At 37.8% G+C, this 21,431-nt stretch overlaps 1 protein-coding gene and 1 pseudogene across 1 annotated transcript in view; both read left to right on the top strand.

Moving 5' to 3' along the window:
• The window catches only part of Uhrf2 (ubiquitin like with PHD and ring finger domains 2), a 73,741-nt gene that overhangs the window by 40,554 nt on the left and 11,756 nt on the right, over window positions 1-21,431 (top strand). Inside the window, exons 4-10 of the mRNA XM_027406417.2 lie at window positions 7,871-8,089; window positions 12,224-12,333; window positions 13,450-13,636; window positions 15,234-15,357; window positions 15,594-15,701; window positions 17,284-17,388; window positions 21,003-21,109. Of these exons, the coding sequence (XP_027262218.1) occupies window positions 7,871-8,089; window positions 12,224-12,333; window positions 13,450-13,636; window positions 15,234-15,357; window positions 15,594-15,701; window positions 17,284-17,388; window positions 21,003-21,109 (960 nt within the window). The remainder of the gene's footprint in view (window positions 1-7,870; window positions 8,090-12,223; window positions 12,334-13,449; window positions 13,637-15,233; window positions 15,358-15,593; window positions 15,702-17,283; window positions 17,389-21,002; window positions 21,110-21,431) is intronic.
• Window positions 9,854-10,004, top strand: LOC113834787 (annotated as a pseudogene).

The following is a 21,431-nucleotide window of genomic DNA, read 5'->3' as shown; positions in this document are numbered from 1 at the left end:
ACCTGTTGTCTGTAAGCTCTAAATTTAAGGTATGGGATGTCATAATGTTTTCTGTTAAAATATGAAATGTTTTCTTTTGCATGCAGTTTGATATTAAAGATTTTCTAAATTAGAACATGCCTACAGATGAATGGTGTCCTTATTTCATCATATTTCTTTCAGAAAGCAGTGTTTTGAAGAGATAGTTTCATTGGTAACTGCTTTGTCTAAAAGTTTTGAATCTTGGAATTTTTAGCTTACAAGCCACTTACTAAAATGAAATTTCAGTATTGAATGCAAACCTATTTCTGTTCCCCTGGAATGGAATTCTGTAGACTCTACTAATCAATAGCTGTTAGCTAAAATGAGTTGTTTTTAGTTGATAAGGATGTCATTTAATAATTAAAAGCACATACTCTGAAGGGTAACTCAAAGAATTTTATTACATTTGGGGCAAAGCAACTTTATTGGGAAAACTTAAGCTTTTGGTTTATTAAATGTTTATTGGGAATCTGAATTTCACCAAAGTGCTATAAAATCCAAGATGTACCTACTTGGATCTGTGGAATAATGCCTTGACTTCCAGGTTCTGAGAAATAGGAAAGGACCTTAGGTTCTTCTTCCTATAAGAATGAAGATTGTCCTCTTGGTACAGTAGTAAGGAAAGTTGCCCTTGACCCATTGCTCCATTTCCTTATGAATATGTTAATTTGTTTAGAAGTTGTTTAAGCTTCCATTTTCCCTAGATTATTTGGTGTCTTTTACACCATCAGTTTTTCTCAGTGTAAATTCTGAAAGAAATAGTTGCCTGGACCAATTTGCAATAATTTCAAGCCTCATGGGAAAGGGAATGCTATGTTAGCAATTGCCTGCACTTAAATAGACTTTATCAAATTCTGGTATAATTAAAATTTTAGCTACTTACAGATATTTTACTTGATATTTTAAGAACACTGAAGACAAAAGTTTAAGTATATTGTTCTTAGCACTGCATACATTTCTGTTCTCATAGATATAGTTTGGATATAGCTTAAGTCTATTACCCAAGGATGCGTGTGATTGCAGCTAATTGATTGTGACAGAGTGAGAACTGTTTTGACCAACTTTTTTAGGTTGGAACCTACTTTTAAGTCTGTAGCTCAATTGGAGGGATGCCCATGAAATGTATTATGGGACTTAGGCTTTTGACTTTATATTTCAAGGTGGGTTTACTTCCTCTCAAACATGCTGTCACTATTGTGCTACATCACTATGACAAATCTGCTGTTAATTCTTCACCAGAGAAAAATTAGTGGAGCCTACCTGATCTTGAATTATGACCAGAACACAAACTAAAAATAATTAAAAAAAACTCTTTATGAAATTTTGAAACCTCGGCTGTTTTGTTACAGTGATGCAAACAGACCAATGAATTTGCCACCTAACTACTTAGGCCAAGGATTCTTGGGAAGAAGAGGACTAGCATAATCAAAAATCAATTTCAAATATAGTGGTTACTGTGTATGATAATTGATTAAGAAACGTTGGAGCTGGAGAAATAGCTCAGAGGTTAAGAACAGTTAGTTCTCTTGTATAGGACCAATGCTCAGTTCCCAGCATGTACAAGATGACCTCAGAACCATACATAACTCCAATTCCAGCCGTGGTTGCCTTCTTTTGGCCTCTGGAGACTAGGACAGCATAGATGACAAATACACATTTCTAGTTAAACATCCAGAGAGAGATGCATGGGTTTGTTTGTTTTTTAACCTGCACATGGCCCACATACATATAGGCTGGCAAAACACTCATACACATGAAATGAAAAAAATTAAAAGCAGTTTAATTATATAAAAGCAGATGGTTTTTTTGTTTTTTTTTTTCCTTAACAAGCTGAAAATGTTCCCATTTTCAGTGTGTTATATCCCAAGTGTTGTAAAGTGCAACAGGCTACCTGCCTTCTTCTCAGTGAAAACTTGGCATTTTACTGTTAGTGCTGTGATCAAGTATTTACAATTGGAATACAAGCTAGAGAAGGGTGTATTTCTGTGATCTGGAAGGAAAACAGTGGGAGAAGTATAAAATGAGCTCGAGAGTAGATATATATGACTAGATTGCCAAGGGTGTGTGGTAAGAAGAAATGACTCTAAAGATAGATTAAAATTATGGGTATTATTGTACTTGGGAGTCTGTGGGCAGAAGAAGCATTAATTTGTAGTCCAGCTAGGCTACTTAGTGAATTCAATGAAAGCCCATACTACAGCATGACATGACAAATGCATATTTCCAGTTAAACGTCCAGAGTAAGATGCATGGGTTTGTTTAACTTTTCTGTACCTTCCTAGAAGACAGTAAAAGAATAAGTAAATGACCCCCTGTGAGGACAGAAAAGAAAGCACAGAATTTTGAAAGCTAAGAACTATTTGGTTGAATGCCTTATATGTGTCTATAGTGACCTTGGTGGACACCCTGCTTTTATCTCCAGAAAAGAATTCTGATGAGCTTCAAGAGTTAGCTGATAACAGTCAACTATAGTATTTTAAAGATCTGTCACAATGTCTTCTCTTTCCTGGTGATTCCCAGGTAGTGACTAATTGGGATGACTTTTAGGATCTGGCAACATTCCAGAAAAAGCTGAAATCCTTGGACCAGAAACAAACTGGCATTGGAGAACATTAGAAAGGCTCAGGCATTAAGTGTACTGGGTACTTTGGAAGTTGGCATGTGAATGGGGCCTGGGATGTTTGACTTGGTTAATTTGTGTTAGGGAGCAGGTTAGTCATTTCTACTGTACTGTGTTTAACCCAAGAAAGAGGTGTAGAGTATATAAGAAATGTATTTAACATAATAGAAAATGGAAGGAGATGCCACCATGAAATATTGGAATTGGCATAGACCATTCAGATAGGAAAGACAGAACATTCTAGGAAAGGAATTTTGAAAATCCAAAATGAATAATTAGAAATTCTAAAAAACTAATTATAGACGTTTGTTTTTGTTTTTTGTTTTTTGTTTTTTTGAGACAGGGTTTCTCTGTGTAGCTTTGGAGTACAGACGAGTTTTATAACTGACAGAATCTAGAACACTAAGCAGCAACCAAGAAGAAAAGTTACCAGAAGGAAAATAAAAAATCGAATTAATGGGCTGGAGAGATGGCTCAGCCATTAAAGGCTAGGCTCACAACCCAGAATATAAAAAAATCGAATTAAGCTATACTTTATTACTTAGCTGAGAATACTATTAGGGCAATGTGTTAATAATACTGACTTTAAAAGCCACATGGTATAATTTATCCGCTTTTGTTTAAGAGTATGGGTTCTAGAACAAAATGAGCTTGAAGCATCTGCTTCTTACCATTTAAATAAGTTATTTTACTTCTGTACTTCATCTGCAGGGTTCTCTGTCATAGGATTGTTATAAAAATCTGTAGCCACTTAGAATAACTCCTGGCGTGTGCTATGTAGAATGTATGAGGGAGCAGAGTAGATTGGAGGAATAGGTGTGGTAACCACATGAAAAGTACAGAGTAGCATCTTAGTGTCCTTGGTGGGTACCCTATTCAGAGCTCAAAGAAAGAATTCAGCCATCAGCTTCAAGAAGTTGAGTTAAAATAACCTTCAACTATAAGCACAGCATTTGAACCCAGGTCATCTTCTTTCTGAGTACAGAACTTCTAGGGCCTGTCAGTTTCTGACCAGTGTGGTGCTTTGGTTCATTTCTGTACCTGAGTTCAGTATTGGGTTAGCTACTACCTACCCAGGTCTCTGACACCTTCCATGTCCTACACTCCCCCTTTTCCTTTTTCTCTACACAACTGACCATCATCATGGTCTAAAGGCCCTTATTACCTAGTTAAAATTTTCCATATCTTTTTGAACTGTTACCTTCATCTTAACATCTGCTTCCCAAAACATCAGCCAACAAATAGGTAAAAATGATTATTTTTAGCATTTCTAGGAACAAACTGACATCATACCTCTGACTACAATCCTTAAAAAGGTCTGTTTATGGGCTGGAGAGATGGCTCATGAAAGATCATAGCCATAGATGGGCTGTGTTCTGAGGAGTTCTATGAGTCTGGTGAATCTTGCCTATGGATGGTCTTAAGAACTCTAAGACATAATGTGTAATCACAAATCTTGCATGAAGCCCAATGATCACAATAGCATTTACTTGTCATTGTTCAGAATTCCTTCCTATCCATGTAAAATAGGAGGCTAGTGGGGTAGTAAATGCCTGTAATCCCAATACTTGGAGGCCAAGATCGGAGGATTGCAAATTGGTGAACAGTTGGAGCTACCAAGTAAGGCCCTATCTCAGATTAACAAAACCAGCCAAATAGGGAGAAAAAGTTTGTTCAAACTCTTTATTTTTTTCAAAATGTTTACATTCTGAGTATATACTTTTTGAAAAACTTAAGACAAATGGAGGGTGGGTTTTGCTGTTGAAACATGCTCTTCACTTATTTTTTATAAATTTCAGACTGAAATTATGGTATTAAAGTATAATTTTCCATTATAGCTGAGAAAATAATCCCCTCTGAAACAGAAACTTTCATCTTAAAATGAGGCAGAAAATGAATTCACAATTTAAAATTTAAAAGATTTAGTTAACTGGGTTGGTGGCTTGCATCTGTAATTCCATTGTGAGTTCCATGTAGTGTGGACTACAGTGAGACCCCATCTCTAAAAAGAAACAAATCTAACTTCATTTTGTATATTGAGGAAAATGTCAGTTATTTGTATATTTAGGTTTGGCCATTGAACTAGATGAAGAGAATGGTGGATATAATGGCACTTGTCAAAGAAGATTCCTATGGGTGTTTGTGGGGGTGGGGTGTGTGTGTGTGTGTGTGTGTGTGTGTGTGTGTGTGTGTGTGTGTGTGTGTGTGTTTAGCACTCAAAGGGCCTAAAATTTTTAGTTTTTAAAACCACAGGTAAGGCACTAAGTTCATGTTTTTATGCATGAGGAATAGTCACAGATTTAGAATAACTTTCCCAAGGGTACACAATAGCAAGAAACCAAGTTGGAACTGTAAACCCAGACAAGGTAAAAATGGAACATATTTTGAATGAAGACCCAAAGATAGAAAAGAAATAAGAACTTTGTTGTATGAGTTAAAGGTTTGAGGCTTTCAAATGGTTTGTTCTGAAGAGATTGTTTGGATTTGTTCATGGAATTAAGATATGAATAAGTTCCAAATACTTCTCTGCTTCTGTGTCAACTACCTTCTCTTTCCTGTATCAGAACTGTGTCAGGACAAGGCTTTGCTTGCATCATTTACTGTCTGAACAGTGGCTAATTATTCAGAAGTTTTGCCAAAAGGAATTATGGTACTGAGGATAAATGGACCAGAATGTCTCTGGGGCCATTCACCAATATTGGACTTTCCCTGGTCCAATTAACTGAAACGTAGAGACTTGATTAAACTGGGCAATTAAAGATCTCGTACAGTATTGGTACTCATTGTAAGCAAGTCAGATATGTTATGAGAGTCATGGGCTTGCATAGCCCCGTGTTTGATTTGGAAGACCCATGACCAGCTGATGGAGCCCCTTCCAACTACAGATCAGTTTGAATCTGAACATGCTATTCTTATTTGGCTCAGGGCTAGTTTTCATTCCTTAATTTCTGCCTTCTATCTATCCTTCTTTTGTTCTTTCTCTCTCTCCTTTCTTTTTCTCTCTTATTTTTTGTTTTCTAGACAGGGTTTCTCTGTGTAATAGCTCCAGCCTGGCCTTGAACTCAGAGAGATCTGCCTGCCTGTGGATAAAAGGCATGCACCACCACTGGCTGACAATTTCTACCTTAGTAATGCTGATTCCCCAGGGTATAATGAATATTTTTGTATTCCTGTAGCATATGGTTAACTTGAATGACTGAAAGATCTGTAAAAGTTTAACGTTGAGTCTGATTTCCAGAATTCCTTACTTGGGCCTGAAGTGTAGCTCGAGAACGTGTTTTTTAGTGAGTTTGCAGATGGTGATAATATCCTAGTGTGTAAACCACACTTTGGCTTTACAAAGTAGTGTGGCTCACCTCCATTGATTGAACATTTTAGGAGTGGAAGCAGGTGCTTCTAATTTCTTTGTAATAGATAATAGACAAAGGCTGCAGCAGGTCCTAATTTTATAGAAGCCAAGGTGTATTGTTTGATTGCTGTCTTTGGGCTGACGATGTCAACAAGTTTGGCCTAAAAGAATTTTTTTTTTTTTGAGACAGTTTCTCTATGTATCCCTGGCTGTCCTAGAACTTACTATGTAGCCAGTCTGGCCTCAAACTTACAGAGATCTCTCTGTTTCTACCTCCCAAGTACTGGGATTAAAGACATGAACCACCATGCTGGATTTAAAATAAATCTTAAGGGATTAAGGTCAAGGATTATGTTGGATGCCCCTTCATGCTTCTACTTCCTCTACATATAAAATTATTTGGGATTGTTTATTTGATTTATTTTTTGCCCTTAAGCATTACTAGGGAGCATTACTACATTTAAGAACAATAATTTTAACAGGAGTATTTTCTTGGGAAAATGGAAGCTGTTGGTTCATGAATAAACAAATGATGACACTTGATAAACTGGCTCTAAGATCAGGGAGAAGCTGACATCTAGGTCGGATAAAATGATGGTGATGATTAAAATTGTTTTAGATTTATTTTTATTTTATATGTATGGGCATTTTGCCTGTATATATGTCTGTGCACCATGTATGTGCTTGGTGCCCATGAGCTCAGAAGAGGGTGTTGGATCCCTTGGGACTACAGTTGCAGGCAGTTGTGAACAGCCACGTGGGTACTGGGAACTGAACTCTGGTCCTCTGTAAGAGCAAGTGCTCTAATACAGCAATAAATGCTCTCTGTAGGTGAACCATCTCTCCAGCCTTATTGACTTTATTTATTTAATGTGTATGGATGTTTGTCTGCATATATGTCCCTGCACTGTGTGTTTGCCAGGTACCCACAGATGCCAGAAGAGGGTGTGGGATCCCATAGGACTGGAGTTACAGATGGTTGTGAGCTGCCATGAGGGTGTTGATAATTGAACCCAGGTCCTCCAGTGCTTTAACTGATGAGGTATTTCTCCAAACCTCTTTAATGTAATTCTTAAACATAAGTATGAAAAAAGACTTTATATTTTAAATACTCCTTTAATTAATATTTAACTAAATATTAAATGATTTATGTCTTCCTCAGCTTTAAGGAATTCTCTGTGATAATTAAAATCATTAATTCTTATCATTTAAGTATCAAGAAAAATACACTATCTCATTTAGAATGTTATAACAGTAGTAAGTGCAGAATCAATTTGTTACATAAAGAAACCCCAGGGTTTGGAGATATGGCAGCAGTTGAGTGCTTTCAGCTTTCCCAAAGAAGCTGAGTTTGGCTTCCAGCATGAACAGTCTGAGTTGTCAAAACTGCCCGTGACTCCAGCTCCATGAGATATGATGCATGTACACAAAAAGAAAAAGGAGTCTGGGGAGAAACCCCAACTTAGTATGATGATGGATACAGAACATGGGATTGTAGTTGCCTAACACTGAAAGCCATGAAGAAAAGGCACCTAGGCACCTGTCCAAGGCTTAGTAGGGAAGAGTTCATTTATTTTCACATTTATAGATACCAGCCTGTCAGTGTCACAATACAGGTAAGAAATGTACCCAGTAAGAAGGGATGTTGCTACCTGTTTACTTTATAGATGTGCATATATTTTAAGGTATAGTCCAGGCTGATCTCAAATTCATTCTACTGCTTTTGTGTCCTTAGCATATGCTCCCAGGATGTGCCACCACCCACACTGGAAATTTTACTTTTTCTCTCAACTCTGCAAATTAGGTCTTTCTATGTATTGCATACATTTTTAGCCTCTTGTGAAAATAATTCTGAGCTCTGTCTTTTCCTGTTCCCTTAGATATCCAGAAAGTGGTATACTAGAAATGAATGGTAAGGATCTACGGCCACGAGCAAGGACCACTTTAAAATGGAATGAACTGAATGTTGGTGATGTGGTAATGGTGAATTACAATGTAGAAAATCCAAGCAAAAGAGGATTTTGGTATGATGCTGAAATTACCACACTGAAGACAATCTCAAGGACCAAAAAGGAAGTTCGAGTGAAAGTTTTCCTGGGGTAAGGTCCTTGTCATTAATGCTATTTAACTATTCAATTAGAAATGTAGTTCTCAGATGTGAAACGCACATTCATATTAAAGAAAGTGGGGTTAAAGAGAAATTTCCATTTTATAGGAGAATATTTTCATAAATTCTTGAGGATTTTTATTGAGACCAAATACATCTTCATCTCTAAGGTTAAAGATGACGTTAGAGAACCTTGGCTATGAAAGCATCTTACTAGACAAGCCTGTGCTTCCTATGATTCTTTTTTTTTTTCTTTAAATTTTTTTTTTCATTTTACATAGCAACCCCAATTTCCCTCCCTCCCATTCTCCTGCCCCCCCACCTCCTCCCTTCCAAACCCACCCCCATGCACTCCTCAGAGGGAGTAAGGCCTTCCTTGGGGAGTCAACAAAGTCTGGCATACCAAGTTGAGGCAGGACCAAGCCCTTCCCCGCTATATCAAGGCTGAGCAAGGTATCCCACCATAGGGAATGGGCTCCAAAAAGCCAGTTCAGCCCCTGTGATAGGTCTTGGTCCCACTGCCAGCCTCCCCCCAACAAGCCACATAACTGTCACCCACATTCAGAGGGCCTTGTTCAGTCTCATGCAGGTTTCCCCAGCTGTCAGTTCATAGTCCATGAGCTCCCACTAGCTTGGGTCAGTTGTCTCTGGTTTTCCCCATCATGCTTCTGACCCCCCCCCCCCCCCTTGTTCTTCTGATCCCTTCTCTCTCTCTTCAGCTGAACTCCAGGAACTCAGCACAGTGCTTGACTGTGAGTCACTGCATTTGCTGCCATCAGTTATTGGGTGTAGGGTCTATGATGATAATTAGAGTAGTCACTGATCTCATTAAAGGGGAGGCCCATTCAGGCACCCTCTCCATTATTGCTACAAGTTTTAGCAACCCAACATCTAAAATTCTTTTTTGCTGGTTTGTTTTATTGAGACAAGGTTTCTCTATATAACAACTCTGGCTTTCCTAGAACTTGCTTTGTAGACTAGGCTGGCCTTGAATTCACAAAACATCCATCTCCCCCTGGCCCCCAAGTGCTGGGATTAAAGCATCACCACCACCCAGCTTAGAATTCTTATAGATGAAACAAAAATATACAGAAACACTTAGAAACCATGTAGATGACCGCTTCACTTCTTTTGTAGCTTGTACCTTTGCAGGACTTTCAAGTGATAGGGTAGTAGGTACTGTCTTACAAAGAGCTTTTATACCTGAGAAATTATTAATACCACCTCTCTCTGCCCCCCCCCCTCTCTCTCTCTGTGTGTGTGTGTGTGTGTGTGTGTGTGTGTGTGTGTGTGTGTCCCTCTCCTCTCTCATTTTTGTTTTTTGAGACAGGGTTTCTCTGTAGCTTTGGAGCCTGTCCTGGAACTCACTGTATAAACCAGGCAGGTCTTGAACTCACAGAGATCTGCCTGCCTGCTTCCTGAGTGCTGGGATTGAAGGCATGCACCACCACTGCCCAGCTGCTTCTCATTTTTTTTATTGACTGAATAATCAATGAGTTGCCCTTTAAAAAGATAATATGTAGTAAGGAGTTTGTAAATTTTCCTCATAAATTCCTTCTATGTGCATTTCATTTCTTTTTTATTTAAATTAGAAACAAGTTTGTTTTACATGTCAATCCCAGTTCCCTCTCCCTCCCCTCCTCCCCTGACCCCTACTAACCCCCATCCCATCCCCTTTCTGCTCCTCAGGGAGGGTGAAGCTTTCCATGGGGGATCTTCAAAGTCTGTCATATCATTTGGAGCAGGGCCTAGGCCTTTTGCTTCTTGGCCTTTTGGCTAAGATCAAGTATGGTATCTGTTCTTATCAGCATTTCATTTCTTTATAATGAATATATACTAGATTTGATATATTAAGCAGTGAGAATTTAGCATGGCATTAACAGATTTTGCTTGTTAAGAGAGCCACATTTATGTATTTTTCATGTTTTATTTAGCTAGATTAATGGCAGAAGGTGATAAATCTGGGAGCAGCAGACATTTCTTTATGAATAGTAGAAAGCAAGGCTAGATGAACTACAGCCCACTGCTCCTTGTGCTTGTAAATAAAGTTTTACTGGAACACAGCATCGCCCATTGACTATTATCTACACTGGTTTTGTACCAACAGCTTTGTTTGAGGAACTGCAACTGTGATCATCTGACTGCACAGCTTAAACTGTTTATTGTCTGAACCTTCATGAAAATAGTTACTAACCCTGAAATAAGGATAAAACTATTAGGGCATGCTAAAGAAAGCTTTAACTTTATTATTTTCATATTAGAGTGTATTAGAATCAAAGTTCATATTTTAGAAAACAGATTTCAAACCTTCCTACAGAAATACAAGTGTGATTTTGTTACTCAACTAAGGATATAACAGAATTACAGATTTCTAAACAGCTTAAAATTCAGATATATGTACAAATCTGAAGAAGCCACCAATATAACTTGACCATATAGGGAACCGTATAATGTATTTGATTGTAGGAAGTATAAAAAAAGGTGTGAACAACAGATAAAACTCATAGCATTGAGCTTTTAAAAAAAAGAAATGATTTGGGGTATAGTGGCATACACCTTTAAATTGGAGCACTGAGATGTATCGGCAGAGAGATCTCTGTGTTCAAAGCCAACCAGGAATACATAGTGAGACCCTGTAACAAAATAAAGGAAAAGAAAAAATTTGCTATTTTAAAAAGGTTTCTCTGAATGATCCTGAGGTAGAAAATTACTTTGGTGACTAGACTAAGGATGAGTAGAACAATGGACAGGCAAATATTAACTGTTATAACAGTTAATTATAGCTAGCCCAACAGTAAAGCACTACTAAGTTTTTACTAGAAGTGTTAGCAACATAAGAGCCATAAAAGAAAGGGTGGTTTGAAGATAGGTATTTATTTCATAGTTAAAAATCTTCCTAAGGGCTGGAGAGATGGCTTAGTAGTACTTACTGCTCTTGCAGGGGACATGGGATTGGGTCTCTGCACTCACATGGGCATCTCATAATCACTGTAACTGTAACTCTAGTTGAGGAAATCCAGTGCCCTCTCTGGCCTCCGGGCTCATGCACACATGTAGAATGCTAGGTTATAGAGTGTCTTTAATATTAATTTTAGTTAAGGGATCACTTCCCTAGGAATGCAAATGTCAAAACCAAGACTGAGAAGCTTAGGTTGGTAGACAAGCAATAAGTCTACAGAAAATTAAGGTAAATGCAACTCTTGAGAAGATGTGAAGAGATGACAGTTCTGTCTGCTGTCGTCACTGATGATAGCAAAGGATATGTACCTCACAGTTGCTTGAGTTATCCATTTACCTGTGTAGTTTTCTGTATTACACTTGATGTAAAATTTTCAAAAGAAAAGGTAAAGGTGGAGAAAGTCTTAATTAAATGGATGGTACTTTCTCTTTTTTTAAAAAAGGAAGTAGATATGATACAGAATTGATAAGAGCCAAAATCAAATAAATAAAAGTCTTAAATCTATGTGTACCAAATAACATGTCTTCCAAATACAAAGCAAAAGCTATGATTAAAAGGATAAACAGAACTGGAATTATAGCTCTTGTTAAGAATACTTGTTTTTCTTATAGTGGACCCATTTGAATCCTTGTCAGGCAGCTTACTCCAGTTCCAAGGGGATTCAGTGCATCTAGCTTCTGAAGGTACTTGGACAAACCCACACATATTCACATAATTCATAATAATGTTTTTAAAGGAGAGAAGCAGGTTCACAGTCACAGTAGGGAAGCACTGGAGAATATGCAAATAAGTATAATTAAAGTAACTGGCTTCATGTTTGAAAAGATCTAATAAGAGGGCGCCTTATTTTTGCCTAGAAATATTGGAAGTATATTTGAATCTTAATTAACAGGAAAGCATTTTATATAGTGTTTATGCTATGCTTATAAGACAGGTACTTCTTACAAGATAATCTAAGTAACAAAGTCTGAATTTCTTTTTTCTTGATATTACTTTGAAGTTATTATATCTAACTTTGATGAGTAATTGCTATCAAAAACAAAAGACCAGAGCTATAAGCTCAAGTTATAAGTTGGAAAAAATGAATTTCCACAATGACTTAAAATTATTTTCACATAATTTAAATTCTGCTGTTAGAAATTAGTGTTTCTTTCTCTTTTTAAACAGGGATTCTGAAGGAACATTAAATGATTGCCGGGTGATATTTGTAGATGAAATCTTCAAGATTGAGGCGCCTGGAGCCCGTCCTCTTTCCCTTGCTGATGGAAAGTTTTTAAGTATGAGTTTCTCTTTTAGGGTTAGACTCAATGTGCTGTGGCATAGAAATTAAGTTTTATTGACCAATGAATAACTTTTGGAGGAGTTATAAAATAGTAGACCATACAAATTTACCTCCTTTCAAGGAAAAGTTAATAATTTGTAGTAAGTTATTGTTGTTTGTAAAATGGTCTTTCAGATGCTTATCCATGTATGTTCTGTTTTTAATTTTTTTTTTTTTATTAGTTCAAGTTAGGGAACAAGCTTGTTTCACATTTAAGTCCCTTCTCCCTCTCCCTCTCCTCACCATGTATGTTCTTTTTAAAAATTGGTTTTATTTAAAATTATTTATATGTGTGTGCAAGTTTATGTAAGAGAACTACTTTAGGAAATCTCTCTTCCAATGTATGGATTCTGGTATTTGAACTCAGGTCTGGTGGCAAAGTGCCTTTGCCTGCTGAGCCAGCTTGCTGGTCCTCTGTGCATTACTACCAGCTGTTTCTGTGTGTCCTTGTCCATCTTTAGCATCAGAGGCCCACAGGCTCTAAGGTATCATATAGTACTCAGTGAGTTCTCTGTACTTCCTGTGGGAATGCTGGTGCACAGGTAGGGAAACCTGTGAATCAATATGTATATACTGCAATTGATGGCAAGAATATACACTGCCTATGTTTATTGCCATTACACCCCATCCTGCACACTCTGGCATACCAATGGGCCCGTGCCATGAAATTCTCAGTTAGTAAGTCTGGGGTGAAGCATTTTGCATTTGTTTGTTCATTCCTGTTTTTCTTTTTTTGAAGAGTGCTTATGCGCGCCTGTGTGCGTGTGTGCATGCATGCGTGCCACAGTACCAGTGTAGAGGTTAGAGGACTCTTGGAGTTAGTTCTCTCCTTACATCATGTGGGTTATGGGGACTGAACTTAGGCCCCCCAGCTTGACAGCAGGTGCCTTTACCTACTGAACCATCTCTCTAGTCTGAGGCACTTACTAAACCTTATCCTGGGTTGTTATTTTCAGTACATTCTTTTTTATTTATTTATTTAAAAAAGGCTGTGTGCTGTTTCAGTGTTTCTTTTTCTTTATGAGAATAATAGATATAAAAAGATAAAATTTCCAAAATTTTGTTCTTATAGGGAAAAATGACCCAGAATGTGACCTGTGTGGTGGAGACCCAGATAAGACATGTCACATGTGTTCTTGTCATAAGTGTGGAGAGAAGCGGGATCCCAACATGCAGCTTCTGTGTGACGAGTGCAATATGGCGTACCACATCTACTGCCTGAGCCCACCTTTGGATAAAGTCCCGGAAGAGGAGTACTGGTACTATCACCTGGTTTTGTCTTTTCCGTTTTAATTATTGTTTTTCTACAAATAAAATGGATCTTCCAAGCATGGATTCCCTCCCTCCATCTCTCTTTTAATTTTTCTTCAGATAGTTTCTTACTATGTAGCTCTGCCTTGGAACTTGTTATGTGCACCAGGCAGGCCTCAAAGTTACAGAAATCTGCCTACATATATCTCCCAGGTGCTTGGAATTACAGGACTGTACCACCATGCCTGGCCAAACATGAATTTCTAAAGATGCATAGTACATTAAATTATTTAAAGAGTCACAGAAAGCCATCACTTAGCACTAGTACCTTTATGCATTTACTGTAATAACTCTGAGCTGGATTCTGATTTTTATCTATCTGGTCATGCTGTAGTATGGAGTCATTCAGAAGTGCAAATTTGATTGTTACGTCTGTTTTTCAAAGGCCTTAAGTTGCCTCTAAAGGACCTGGAATGCTTGCTTAGTTGTGTTTTCATCTTCATGCCATACTACTTTTCTCCCTTATTTCCCTAAATACTCTACATTCTAGCCAGATTCACTCTCCTTCAACTCTTCAAGTCATAATCTTTTTTCTGTTTTCATAGTTGAGTCATTTTCTTCTTGGAAGCATTTTTCTTGTTTGCTTAGCTTTAAGATAATATTCATCCTTTTCACTTATATCTAATCATCCTTTATATGGCTCTCTACCCCTCGTATGTTGGATTTCCTGTTATGTTCTTAGTAATTAAATGCTTAATATATACTAAATATTTTATATGGATATTGTATCCAATCTTACTGAGTTCTTAAATAGAACAAGGCTCCAATATAATTAAATATACTTGCCATAATCTAAATTTACATGTATAGTGATAGTTGGAAACAAACCACTTATAAAAGATAAGGGAAAAGGTGCCTAGTCCAAATTATAATAAACTTTTTTTAAAAGATTCTTTTTGGAGGGGGTTTGGTTCAAGACAGGGTTTCTTTGTAGCTTTGGATCCTAGCTCTGTAGACCAGGCTGGCCTCGAACTCACAGAGATCTGCCTGCCTCTGCCTCCTGAGTGATGGGATTAAAGGTGTACACTACCACTGCCAAGATGTAATAAACCTGTAAGAAATCACAGTAAGGAGTCTTTTTTTAAAGTATTTTTAAAATTACATGTGTTTGTTTTAATTATGTATGCTTTTGTGCGTGTGGACACATGTGCATGTGCAGTGCCCCTCAGTGGCCAGTAGAGGGCATTGGAATCCTTGGAGCTGGAGTTAGAGGCAGTTGTGAGCCTCTTGAAGGTGCTAGGAATCAAACTCGGTTCTTCTGTCAGAGCATTACGTGCTTCTCTAGTACTTCTCTCCCACACCCCCACATTCTGCTACCATGGAAGGTTTTTAAGCAAGTGGTATAATGGTTAAAAAAATGATGTTCCAAGTGGCTAGCAAGTATGAATGTGCAGAATACACATCTCTTTTCTTTAGTCTTTCTAGGCTCTGTAGTATATTCCAGTGTGTTCTAGTAATTACCTTAATGTAGGAAGGCCATTATTCTGTTACTGGTTTTAGTGTGCTGTTACCAAGTATTCTCTGTTCTTTTTTTATTCCTTTAAGGTATTGTCCTTCCTGTAAAACTGACTCCAGTGAGGTTGTAAAAGCTGGGGAAAGACTCAAGATGAGTAAGAAGAAAGCAAAGATGCCTTCAGCTAGTACAGAAAGCCGGAGAGACTGGGGCAGGGTAAAAATAAAACTCCCTCTCATTTTCTTACTAACAATTAATAGTAAATAGTGTTTCAATATTGATAGTAGTAGTATAAGAGATTAAACAATTTAATTGTTAATATCAGTGATAATTAAGTTGGATAAATAATTATTTCATTGATCCAGTTACTTCATTTACATCTTATAAGAATTGGAAATCTTCAAAAGTTTTATGTAATTGATTTCGCCAACAGCTTATTTTGTGACTTACAGGGAATGGCTTGTGTTGGCCGCACAAAAGAATGTACTATTGTCCCTTCAAATCATTATGGACCTATCCCTGGTATTCCTGTTGGATCAACTTGGAGATTCAGAGTTCAGGTATGCATTTAATTGGCCTAATTGATAGGGTAAAAAAATTTCAAATAATTAAAACTGAAGTGATGTTAACATTTGTTTTAAGTTACAAGTGGGTGTCAACTAAGTAGCACATATCATTCGTTAGAATGACTGTCTTTCTCCAGGCATGATCAGACAGCAACCACTAGAGTAAGATGGTAGTTACCTTTGTTACCACTTTGCTTTATTGTTCTGTTTTGCATGGTACAGGTAAGCTTTCTCTTTTAGAAAAATTAATATTTAAAAGAATTTTAAGTTACGTGATAAATTCTTATTTAATGTCATTAAACTTTGGGTTTCCTTTTAAAGTTTGAGACTTTTCTTGAATAAATTACTAAGCTGTTTGAGGCAGTTAGTGCCAGTTAATCCGGCACTAAAATTCTTCCCCTTCCCTCACCTCCCTGGTCTCTTATGTTCCTTCCATCCATTCTTTGACAATGCTCCCTGGGTATTGGAGTGGGTAATGTGATGTCCTGCTTATGGCTGGGCATTCAACATTCATTTATTCTCAGTACTTTGGCTATTAGGAGTGTCTGTAGCAAATACTGGCCACTGCAGAAAAGAAACTTCTGTGACAAGAGCTGACAACAGCAATAATGTTTGGGCATAAATACAGTTATTTAGAAGCATAAATACAGTTATTTAGAAGGCATTGTGATTGGTACATCATATCTATGTAGTAAAACAGCAGCAGCTCTGATATGGTCTTTAACCTCCCCAGCCATAGGCATCTGACCAGCTTTGTTTTGTTTTTTGTTTTTCGAGACAGGGTTTCTCTGTGTAGCTTTGGAGCCTATCCTGGCACTCACTCTGTAGACCAGGCTGGCCTCGAACTCACAGAAATCCGTCTGCCTCTGCCTCCTGAGTGCTGGGATTAAAGGCTTGCGCCACCAACGCCTAGCTCTGACCAGCTTTGTAATGTCAAGAATTACTGTTTTCTAATGAAACCCACAGCTTGCGGGTACTGCTGGTCTTGCCAGCCAGCTTACTCCAGGTATTCCCTGTCTGCCGCTGAGGCAGGAATTCCGGACAGGCCACTATACTTACCCAAACAATTGTCTTCTTGCGTATGTGGCACTAAGCCATGTCCCCAGACCAACCAAAAATTACCCATATAGAGACCATTCTGAGCCACGTATGGTGGCTCATGCCTGTGGTGATGCCAGCACTTAGAAGGCAAAGGCAGAAGAATGCTGCAAGTTCAAGGCCAGCCTGATATACATAGTGAATTTGATGCCAATCATGGCTGCTTTGTAAGACTCTGTGTCTAGAAATAAACCTATAGAAGGATCATTCTGTTTATGATAGACTGAATTTGAAAGGAACAAAATAAGATAATGTAGAAAGCAAGGTTAGGTACTAGAATTGGAAAAAACCCAGGACCTTCAGAATTTAGGCAAACTAAAATGAGAAAGCAAAATCTAGGGGAAACATGATTGAGCTTTAGAGTTTAATAATACACATTAAAGCATTTATAAGGCTAACTTAGTTGTTACTCATTTATTTTTCACAATTTCATACACATATAATATACTTTGATCATATTTTTTCTTTTACCTTATAGGTGAGCGAAGCAGGTGTTCATAGGCCTCATGTTGGTGGCATTCATGGTCGCAGCAATGATGGGGCTTATTCTCTTGTCCTGGCTGGAGGATTTGCAGATGAAGTTGTAAGTAATGATATGATCTTTAGAACCTATCTTAATCACTTCATAAAGTACAAAAGTTGTGTCTGAAATACATTAGCTGTCTTCCTTAGCATAGTTTTTGTTTAAGTTATTGGTCCTTATATAAGGTATAAGATTAGCAGTGTCTATTTTTTTACATATGCTGGCTTAGCCTAAACAGTTGATAACTAATATAAAGAAAGATATACTCTGTGGAACTTATTTCTTTTAAAAAATTAAGTCTATTTTGAAATAATTATACTTTCACAGTTAACAGCATTAGAAATTATATGCATTTTTTTTCTCAAGAGTAGTCCTTTGCTGAATTGTTTATTAGACACTATCATAGCCAAGATCTTGACTCTGACAGTCAGGATGCCAAATGTTTCTGCTCTCACCATTCCTGTTGTTATATTGTCCCCAGGCCCTCTAACCCCTGATAACTACTAATCTGTTTCTCATTTGTATAGTCTTATCATTTCAAGAACTTTCTTTTAATTTAACTTTATTTTATGTGCATTGGTGTGAAAGTATCAGATTCCCTGCCATCAGACTGATGGTAGGTACAACAGTCTATTTTTAGATAGATCCTTTAGCAGATTGTGAGGTAGAATAGAAATTGGAAAATTGTGGAAATGGAAATGTAGCTCCTTGATAGATAGAGTACTAGCCTAAAACACACAAGGCCATGGATTTGGTACCAGGATGGGAGTATGGGAAATTCTGTTAATTGATGGTGGCAGCATCATATCCTTGAGCAGGTATAGCTTTGTGTGTACTCTTCCTAGGCAGCAGTCATGCACAAGCTACTTGATGGCCCACAAAACACAACAATTTTTTTTTCTGTCCACCATAATAGAAAGCTTTTGTTGGCATAATGATTGAAGTGTATATGTATTAGTGGTATAGTGTAGACTTTTAACGTGGTTTGCTTGTTCGCTACTTGAAGAATGTTCAGAATATTTTTCTTCTTCTGTTTCCATCACTGTTTAGCTGGTTGTGCCTATTCTGTTAATGTGCTCACTACTTTTTCATTATAGCACTCTCATTATTGTAACTTAATATTGGTGATTATTAATGTGGGTGTTCTGGAGTCAATCCAGATACAGTGTGAAAGATTGTTTCTCATCAATTTAGGAAGTATTTTAGTAGGGCATGGTGGCACATACCTAGAAGGATCAGGAGTTCAAAGTCATCCTCAGCTACACAGTAAGATTGATACCAGCCTGAGCTTTTTCTCAAAAAACGAACAAAAGACAGACAAACTGAAAAGAAAGAACGGAAGGAAGAAAAAGAAAGAAAGGGAGAAAAAGGAAGAAAAGGGCTCTGAGCCATCACAGATGATTTTGTTAATTAGAGTTCTTCAAATAAAATACACATTATAGATTAAACTTAACTCCTTATTTTAAAAAATGGAGAACTTAAACATTTCATTATCAATTGCAAATTGAAGGCTTGGGAGCCAGTAGAAGCATTCGTTCATTCATTTGTTCACTGTGTAGCCCAAGTTGCCCCCCTATTTGAACTCTAATCTTCTTTCTTCATACTTCACAGTGCTGGGGTTACAGCATGCACCACCATGCCTGCCTCATAAAAACACTTAAAAAGCACATGGTTTTACATAGGCTTTAACCCAAGGGAAAAAACAGTATGGAAATAAACCTTCAAAAAAGTATTAATTTAGTAGAAAAACCCACTCTCTTTTTTAACAGTAGAAAAAAGAAAAAAGAGAACAAATCTGGGCTTGTAGGTAGAGGCACTTACCCCACCAGACCTGGCATCCTGAATTTGATTTCCAGGACTCACATGGTAGAGGGAGAGAAATGACTCTGACCTCTACACATGGGCTGTGGTATGTACATGCCCCACCTCCCAAAGGTGAGCTGTTTCCGCCCCTGCCTTGGGCCTTACTTCTGCCTGCCCACTCTGGAACTCCTGCCCTGGGGTCTGCAGGCAGGACGACTCTGTCCCTGAAGACCAGGCAGCCCTGAGTCTGCTGAGATCGCTGGGCCACTCCCGCCCCCACTCAGGGCAGAGGTCAGCTGCTTCGGCCCTGCCTTGGGCCCAACTTCTGTCTGCCTAATCTGGGAACATCTATCCTGGGGGCTGCAGGCAGGTCTACTCGGCCCCTGAGGACCAGACAACCCTGAGTCTGCTGAGATCGCTGGGCTACTCCTGCCCCCTCTCAGGACAGAAGGCAGAAGTGAGCTGCTTCAGCCTCTGTCTTGGGCCCACTGGAACTCCCATTCTGGGGTCTGTAGGCAGGTCTACTCGGCCCCTGAGGACCAAACAACCCTGAGTCTGCTGACATCTCTGTACTAGTCCTGCTCCCACCTACCTGGACAGCGAGTGCCTCAGACCTGCCTGCATCCACCTTGAGACCCATCAGAGTATCAGACCCTCTTGAACCCACTGGAAGAGAACCTTGGACTGGTACACACCAGGAAAGGAAGAGACACCACCTGCACCCACTGGAAGAAGAGATGGGAAGAAGACAATTTAAGAAGACATCCAACAACAGGAAAATCAATGTGACACCACCAGAGTCTAGGGACTCTACACCAGCAAGACCTGAACATTCCAACACAGATGAAGCAGAAGAGAGCAACCTTAAAAACAACGTCATGCAGATGATAGAGACCCTAAGAGAGGAAATCAGAAAATCCTTCAGAGAAATGGAAAAGACAAACCAAAACCTTGGCAAGAAAGCAAGCCAAGCCAAGAAAATACAATTAAACAACTCAAGGAAACAGTTCAGGACCTAAAAACTGAAATAGAGACAATAAAGAAAACACAAACTGAGGGAATGCTGGAAATAGAAAAAGCTATATAAAACAACTACCCAGCTAGTATTGTTAGAGTAAATTATAACTGATACTTGAGTTATTTTGAGTTTTGAATCAGCTAAATTTATCACCTATATAAATTTGTAGTTACCATAGAAATGATTGGGTTGTTGGTTCTTCTAACATCACCTTTGGGCATATTTATCAAAATTTAATAGGTGATAAGTACTGCATTTAATTTTCAAATTATTTTCCAGGTTTCTTCTTAGTAGTAGTTCTTATTTTTTTAAACCTTGAGTGTACCATGGATGAATTCATAATATGAAATATGGAAAAACTGCTATGCTTTTAGAACTATAAGGAGAAGCGTTTGTGTAAACTTAGTTTATAAAATTTAATGTCCGTGTCAAATTTTGAATATTCATCAAAAAATTCTATATGGTGTAGTTGACAGCCAAGAATTCCATCATGGAATGTTTCTGAACGTGACACTCTTCATAAAGAACCTGCAAGCTGCTGTTGATATTTCAGTTTCTATTGAATTAAATAAAATGTTTCTAACTCATAAGCCCTTATTTTGTAAAATGGTGTGGATTACTTAGATACATACACACAAGAGAATAGCTGTTTGATGATGTTGGAAACTAGAACTTTGAAGCAAAATCAGCTTGAAAGTACACTACAAGCATGATTGTATTTTGCTGTATTTTGGTAAGTTCTCTGAGAAAGATGTCAATAGCATCTTAACTTAATGTTCTGATTCTATATTGAGAATTGGTGAAATTATACCCAGTTTTAAATATCTCACTATAAAAATGTCTTCCCCTGTAGGACCGAGGTGATGAGTTCACGTACACTGGAAGTGGTGGTAAAAATCTTGCTGGTAATAAAAGAATCGGTGCACCATCGGCTGATCAGACACTGACAAACATGAACAGGTGCTGTTCTAAAGGCTGTACAATCTAGGGTTACTTGAAACTTAGATCCTATCAGTATAAGTTGTTATTTAAGCTGTAGGAATTACATGAAATTAAAATTCCACTGTTTTTTATACTGTTAATTTTTAAGTGACATTATTCTTCCATTACTTGATACATGTGCTATACATGTTGAAACATATTGATAACCTGTGAAAGAAAGGAACATATATGATTTACATGAAATTGAAGATAAGGTGGCATGTTTAGTATGCTGTAAGTGACAAACTAAAGTGATGCTCTCCTCAACACATATATCTTTTCTGTGCAAGCTTGTTTTAGA

Source organism: Cricetulus griseus, chromosome 3 (genome assembly GCF_003668045.3).
Source record: "Cricetulus griseus strain 17A/GY chromosome 3, alternate assembly CriGri-PICRH-1.0, whole genome shotgun sequence".
Classification (NCBI taxonomy): Eukaryota; Metazoa; Chordata; class Mammalia; order Rodentia; family Cricetidae; genus Cricetulus; species Cricetulus griseus.
The sequence above is the reverse complement of the archived record's forward strand: the minus strand, read 5'-3'. Positions and strand labels throughout refer to the sequence as shown.